The sequence below is a fragment of the Vicia villosa genome, linkage group LG4 (genome assembly GCF_029867415.1).
Source record: "Vicia villosa cultivar HV-30 ecotype Madison, WI linkage group LG4, Vvil1.0, whole genome shotgun sequence".
Taxonomy (NCBI): domain Eukaryota; kingdom Viridiplantae; phylum Streptophyta; class Magnoliopsida; order Fabales; family Fabaceae; genus Vicia; species Vicia villosa.
Window position 1 is genome coordinate 157598382 of NC_081183.1, and position 7703 is coordinate 157606084.

General features: G+C 28.4%; 1 protein-coding gene across 2 annotated transcripts; it reads left to right on the forward strand.

Moving 5' to 3' along the window:
- Positions 1-3241: 3241 nt before the first annotated feature.
- LOC131600069 (oxoglutarate-dependent flavonoid 7-O-demethylase 1-like) lies at positions 3242-5827 on the forward strand. Of its 2 annotated transcripts, XM_058872301.1 has the most exons (5): positions 3242-3544; positions 4231-4478; positions 4599-4923; positions 5134-5415; positions 5643-5827. In XM_058872301.1, the coding sequence occupies exons 1-4, from the start codon at positions 3386-3388 to the stop codon at positions 5398-5400; spliced, it is 999 nt and encodes a 332-aa protein (XP_058728284.1). In that variant the 5' UTR covers positions 3242-3385; the 3' UTR covers positions 5401-5415; positions 5643-5827. The 2 variants fall into 2 exon arrangements, with proteins under 2 accessions (XP_058728284.1, XP_058728283.1); XM_058872300.1 differs by lacking the exon at positions 5643-5827 and having other exon boundaries at positions 5134-5431.
- The last annotated feature ends 1876 nt before the right edge of the window (positions 5828-7703 follow it).

Here is a 7703-nt window from a genome sequence, read left to right on the forward strand (position 1 = left end):
AATTGGATTAAATTTCTAATTCCTAATTCTTAGATATTTGTTAGTAATACAGTTTCCAATCAAAATTTCTAATATCTATAAATTTAGAAAAACATCCATGCTTGATGTGAACTCTAATCTCTTTTAGAGCATTGTAGGCGATCCTATGGTTTGTTGAGTCTTCTGTTTCACCCATTGTATCAACATTGAAGGTTGCTAGAAGTTATGTGATCATTGGTCCATAAGGTAGTCCTACATATGGACTTTCCTTGCACCAAATCATGTGGTTGCTATGTCTTCTACCCAATTGGTTTCCCTAACTACATGGCTATGGTTTATGACCCTTGGAAAGAGGATTCTGGTGAGAAGATAGTGGAGGATTCTAACCTTTGATTTTTGGTGGGTGGATTTGAAGGGAACTTTCTTTTTTTTATAGGGTTGATTACGAGGTGGTTGATGGTAATGGAGTACTTAAAGTTCTTGAAGCCTGTTGGGTTATCAAGAGTGTATGTCATTCCTTTCGAGGTCAGCTCAAAGGTTCTCCCAAAGTGGTTCTTGTGAATAGCAATTTCCATACCTTTTATGGATGTTCTTAGAAAGATCATACAAGTATTAGATTTAGGTAGAATTATTTAACTAAGTTTGGGAATGTCTTATCCGATATTTTATTGTTGAAAATAATCTGATATTGCATGATTTTATTTTTTAAAATATGCACTAGGGTTTTAGGGTCTTATCCGATCATGTGATTTTCTTAGGTTTCACTGTGAGCTCTAAAAGAGTCCATGTTGATGAGGAAAATATGAAAGCCATTCGAGAGTGGCCTCCTCCCAAAAATGTAAATGAGGTAAGAAGTTTTCATGGTTTGACTAGATTTTACAGGAGGTTTGTGAAGGATTTTAGTACCATGGTAGCACTTCTCAATGAAATTGTTAAAAAAAATATATTGGTTTTAAATGGGGTAAGAAATAAGAGCAAGCCTTTGTTTTCCTAAAGGAAAATCTCACTCAAGCACCCATTCTTGCCTTGACAAAAATTTCTAAATCTTTTGAAATTGAATGTTATGCATCTAATGTGGGAATTGGAGTTGTTTTGTTGCATGAAGGTCATCCAATTGCTTGTTTTAGTGAAAAGCTAAAATGGGCTACCCTTAATTATTCTACATATGATAAGGAGTTGTATGCCTTGGTGAGAGTTCTACAAACTTGGCTACATTACTTGCTTCCCAAAGAGTTTGTCATTCATAGTGATCATCAATATTTGAAACATTTGAAGGGGCAAGGTAAGTTGAATAAAAGACATGCCAAGTGGGTTGAGTTTCTTGAACAATATCCCTATGTAATCAAGCCTACGAAAGATAAATCAAATATTGTGGTAGATGCACTCTCAAGAAGGCATGTCTTGCTTTCTAGTCTTGAAACTAAAGTGTTCAGTCTTAAGTATATTGAGGATTTGTATGCATGTGATTATAAATTTTCTTCTAAATTTTTCTCTTGTGAGCATGCCCAAAATAGATACTTTAAGGAAAAAAAATACTATGTGTGTCCAAAGGATCCATTAGTATTACTTGTGAGGGAATCACATGAGGGTGGATTAATGGGGTATTTGGTGGGGGGGGGTTAAAACTTTATATTTGTTTCAAGAACACTTTTATTGGCCTCACATGAAAATTGATGTGCGGAAGTTTTATGAAAATGTATTGTTTATAAAAAGGAAAAATCTAAGGAGATGCCTCATGGACTTTATACTCCTTTGCCTATCCCTAAATTTTCATGGATTGACATTTCTATGGACTTTGTTTTAGGGTTTTCTAGAACAAAGAATGAAAAAGATTATATTTTTATGGTTGTTGAGAGATTTTCGAAGATGACACATTTTATACCTTGCAAGAAAGTAGATGATGCTTGTCACGTTGCTGATTTCTTCTTTAAAGAAGTGGTAGGCCTTCATGGGTTGCCAAGGAACATTGTTTCGAATAGGGACACTAAGTTTCTAAGTCATTTTTGGAGGACTTTGTGGAATAAAGTTGGTCCTAAATTACTTTTTTCACCACTTGTCATCTTCAAGCAGATGGACAAACAAAGGTAGTTAATAAAACTTTTTTTACTCTTTTTAGAGGCGTCCTTAAAAAGAATTTTAAAATATGGGAAGAATGGTTGCCTCATGTGGAGTTTGCTTATAATAGGGATGTCCATAATACTGCACAATATTCACCTTTTAAAATTGTGTATTGTTTTAATCCACTAACGTCACTTGATTTATTGTCATCGCCTGACACTTCTCTTTTGAAGCATAGGGATGGGAAAACTAAGGTTGAATTTATAAAGATATTACATGAGCAAGTTAAATTACTAATTGAGAAGAAAAATAAAAGCTACACTAAGTATACAAACAAAGGAAGAAAGAAAGTGGTTTTTGAACCTGAAGACTAGGTTTGGGTTCATATGAGGAAGGAAAGCTTTTTCTTACAAAGAAAGCCAAAATTATAGCCAAGGGAAGATGGTCCATTTCAAGTGCTTTGTAAGATAAATGATAATGCCTACAATATAGAACTTTCCGCTGAGTATGGTGTAAATGTCACTTTTAACGTTTCTGATTTATCTCCTTTTGTTGTAGGTAATGATGAGCTCAATTCAAGGTCGAATTCTCTTCAAGAGAGAGGTGTGATGAGGACATGGAGCACCAAGACTTAAATAAAGTTGTAGTGGACTGAAGTTGTAGAATTTCTTAAGTTATTATTGTAAATTCAGCAAACTATCATTTATCTATAAATAAGGAGCTAATCATGAATGGAAAATAAAGTTTAATTTTGTTAAATAAACGCAAGGTGTGATTTTGAGTGTTTTGCTCATTTGGTTTTAAAATGGACCATGATTTGATCTTATCAAGAAATCAAATTTCATGTGGTGATCTTCACTAAGATGAATTATTCTTTCTTATTCATAGAAAGAGTGTGACGCTCAATTTCCATCCATTTCTATCATTTTCTTTCTTAAATCACAAATTTTATAAATGTAATAAAGTATAAAAAAATGACTGAATTATAAGTTGATTAGCTATCACATAACCTCTCAAAAATTTAAGACACGCTAATCAAATATTAGTTATAACTGGCTGCTTGAGAAATTATTGAAGTCAACCATACCTAAGCCATGTGCACAAGGAATTAACAAATTTATTTTTTATCCAAATCTTAATTGCGAGGTAGACGTGCTTGAATTAAATTCTTTCTTATACTCTATCCATTGGTCAATGGAAAGCTAAGTCACAACAACATTATTTCAAAAATTGTAACAAAGATAACTAGCTGTCTCACATGATTTATTTGAATGTCAAACATATCACAATCATTCTCAAGACTCTATATAGAAGAGAGCATCCATATGAACCTTTGGATTTATGAGCTATGAAAGAACTAAATAGTGTTCCAGAAAGAGATGGTGACTATACTGATTCTTTGCAACAGCTCCCAATTATTGACCTTGGCAAATTATTGTCTCAAGATATGAAGGGGGCTGAATTGGAGAAGCTTGGTTTTGCATGCAAAGAATGGGGTTTCTTTCAGGTTTGTTTTCATCTAAATCCACTCTTCTTTTCTATCAAAGTTTTTTTTCTTGAAATTTTATTCCTACTTTTAAATCAATATATATTTTTTAATGATTATTTTACAAATATATTTAGAACATTACAAAAAAATTCTTTGAAAGAAAGAAGAATTTAAAATTTAATTTTTAAGTCAAAATTTTCATTACTTTTATTATTATTTTTTAAAATTTTAAAAATTCATATTTAATTCTTTTTATTTTAAAAAATTCTAAATTTTGATAAATAAATATTTTATAATATTCTAAACATTTATGGAAAAAAATTATTCAAAAATTTAAAAGTTAAAAAGTAATTAATCAATTTTTAAAATTTAAAAAAATAAAGAAACTAAAACTGCATGCATAAAAATTTTGTAAAAATTAAAATATGTTATTTTTTTAATAGAAACTAAAAATAAATTTTGAAATATTTATAAGGATAAAAAACATATTTAATCCTTAATATAATAGGTTGCTAAAATATTTAAGAATTTTTAAAGCACACACAATAAAAAATTGCAGAAGAGAAAATAAAAATGCATATAAAAAAATAGATATGGTATTTGGTTAAATGGCATCTCTCACTTTACAAACCAATCTACATTGTAGGAATGAGTTAGTAGAACTTTAATTCTAATAAATAAAGCTGTGTGGTTATGTAAAACAGCTAATTAATCATGGAGTTAGCATGATATTAGTAGAAGATATGAAGATAGGTGCTGAAAAATTGTTCAATCTTTCAATGGAAGAGAAGAGTAAGCTTTGGCAGAAACCAGGAGATATGGAAGGGTTTGGTAAAATGATTGAAGTGCCTAAAGATGAGCCATCAGATTGGGTAGATGAGTTCTACATTTTCACACTTCCTTCCCAATTAAGGAAACCTCACTTATTCCCTAATTTACCCAATCCATTCAGGTACTCTTCTATCTTCTTTTCCTTAATTCTCTTAATTGATTGCAATGATGTTGGTTTGAACCTGCGACACTCCGTTAGTTTGAATCCGCAACACTTCACTTATTCATCATTTTATTGCAGGGAAAATTTAGAGGCTTATTGTAGAAAGATTAGAGAGCTTTCCATCAACATTATGGTTCTTATGGGAAAATCTCTTGGCATAGAATCAGATGATATTGAAGAGTCACTAGGAGAAGGTGGCCAATCCATTAAGTTAAACTACTATCCTCCTTGTCCTCAACCAGACAATGTCTTTGGCCTTAAGGCTCATACTGATGGATGTGCCCTTACAATTCTTTTCCAAAACAATGATGTTGAAGGACTCCAAATAAACAAAGATGGAACATGGATCAGTGTTAAGCCACTCCCAAATGCTTTCATTGTTAGTCTTGGAGATGTTATGGAGGTAATTCATTTCATCTTTTATACAAGTTCATTTTTTTGTCTATAAACGAAGTGATAATAACCACTAGAAACTCACACAGACAATCAAGGTTCGAACCTTAGTGATAGCGTTCAACCTAATAATATCGGTTTCTGTCAGTTGAGCTGGTAATATATTTTATACAAATTCATTGTTGTGGAATATATTTGAATGTGAATTTTTTTTATATAGGTAATGACAAATGGTATATATAAGAGCACAAGACATAGAGCTATAGTAAACTCAGAAAAAGAGAGACTATCTATAGCTACATTTTATGGTCCAGAATGGAGTGGAAATATAGGTCCATTATCATGTCTTGTAACTCAAGAAACTCCACCATTGTTCAAAACAATTGGTGTAGCTGATTTCTACAAGGGATATCTTTCACCTGAGCATCATGGGAAATCATATATAAATGATGTTTTGAGGATTCAAAATGAATACATCAAAGACTAGCTCTTTAAGTTGAATCTGTTTGTGATCAGGGGCGGAGCCAAGGCCCAGCTAGCCCGGGCAGGTGCCCGGGCTCAACCCCTATTTTCTTTGTACTCTCCCCAATTTAGTAGTCGATTTTTAGACAAACTCAGGGACAAAATTAGGGACAAAATTAGTAAAAATAGGGTGTGAAAATTAAAACAGGTAAATAATCAATTGTGTAAAATTTGTGCCCAGGCTACCTAAAATTCCTGGCTCCGCCACTGTTTGTGATTATGGAAAATAATAATGTATTTCTTGACATGGAGTATGAGTGCTTTGTAGTAAGAATTCTTGGCATTTCAAATACATATAAAAGTTACTCAGTATCCTCACTAAGTTCTATTTAAGAATATTAGTGAACTTTATTTACTTTTTTTTAATATAGATAAGAAAATAATTGTAATTCTTTAATCTGTTTTTTTCTTAATTTCTTTCATCATTATTTTATAATAACTTGTTTTACAGTTTGGTAAAGAAATCTACAGATTGAATTCAAGAAAAAGTGGCCGGTTACATTTTTAAAAAATTAAAAATCACAAGAAAATAGGTAATTTTATCATATATTTTTTAAATATTCTAAATAAATATATGATATGTAAATAATAAAACTCTATTACCATAAAAAAATATTGAATAGGACAATTTTTTTACTATATTTCATGCAGAAACTAATCATACAACTTTTTTGTCTCAATTATATATTATTAAAATACTACTAAACGTGCATCCGTGCGATGCACGGATAAGTTGTATATAATTATTATTTTTAATTTTTAATAAAATTTATAAATAATTGAATATATATTATTAAAAAATATTTATGAAATTAAAATATAAAAAAATGTTGAATTATAAACTATAAAAATATTCATGTTTAGTCAAAATTATTAAAATTAAATAATAAAATTTAAAAAAAGCTCATCATAAGTTTTTAACATCCTAATTACTAAAGATTTATAATATAAAAAATGAAACAGTTTAATCATGTACATACAAAGTTAATAACTACAAAATAAACATATATAAAAGTTAATAAAAAAAATGGAAAAAAATACAGGACAATATAATTAATAATATTTTTTTATTAATTTATAATAACATCATCACATATTTATTTTTATTTTTTCAAAAATTTTGAAAAATGAATATAATTTATGAATTAATCAAATATTTAAGATATAATTGTGAAAATTTTGAAAAATAAATATAATCAAATATTTACAAATCAATCTTTTAATTTCATAAATAATTTTTTTAAAATTTAAATTGATCTCTAAAACTTTTAAAAACTATCGTACAAAAAATAGAAATAAATTAATAAGTAACAGAAAAAAATGAGATAAATAAATAAAATACATAAATGAGTGCAACCTAGCATTTAGGCAATTGCTACACTCAATTTGACAGTCATGATATTATCATGAATGTACAAATTTAATTAATTAAAAAAGAGTATTAATTATTGTAATATATGATAAAAAATATGGGTCTGGTTAACTAGTGCTCTCAGTGTAATGGTTAAGTATTCAAAAAAAAATATATTTTATAGAAAGTTTAATATTTTAATTTTCAAGACATTAAATACGCAAATTACCGAGATAAAGTTACTATTTTAAAATGCTTAATCATTGCTCCGAGGGCATTGGTTAGTATTTTCCAAAAAAATATATATTTAAAATAACCTATAAGAAATGCAATTTCGAGAAAAATTAAAGTTATACCGATCATTATAAGGAGCAAAATAATATATATATATATATATATATATATATATATATATATATATATATATATATAACATTCTGTGTAATGTAATGATTTAATGGTCGTGAAAAAAAAGTTAATATAGTTAGGGAAATTGATTAGTTTTTTTTATTAAATAAAAAATTGAAAACGTGGAGTACGTTAAATAGTGGAGGTTGATATTTTTCTTTTTGGCGTCAAAAAATTCTTTAAAGACTTAACAACTTTAATTAATACGATAAGATATTTTACTCTCTCTTTCATATTATTTAATATTATAATTCATAAAATTAATATTAATATTTATATATCAATAAGAAATATTATAATAAAAATTATATTATTTTTATTCGGTTCATCAACATATCAAACAAGGTAGAGAAGAAAAATCTCTATTTATCATTTTTCTTATCTTCTCATTATTTAACATTTTGATTCATAAATATAAATAAAAAATATTATAGTAAAAATTATATTATTTTATTAACTACGTAAACTTATTAAACAAATTAGAGTAAAACAATTTATCTCTTCATTTT

What these genes read in the sequence shown, in the direction of transcription:
- LOC131600069 (XM_058872301.1), top strand. Translation starts at nt 3,386, where the DNA reads ATGAAAGAACTAAATAGTGTTCCAGAAAGAGATGGTGACTATACTGAT. An exon ending in AAGAATGGGGTTTCTTTCAG is followed by an intron (nt 3,545 to 4,230) that starts GTTTGTTTTCAT and finishes TATGTAAAACAG; the next exon opens with CTAATTAATCATGGAGTTAG. An exon ending in AATTTACCCAATCCATTCAG is followed by an intron (nt 4,479 to 4,598) that starts GTACTCTTCTAT and finishes ATTTTATTGCAG; the next exon opens with GGAAAATTTAGAGGCTTATT.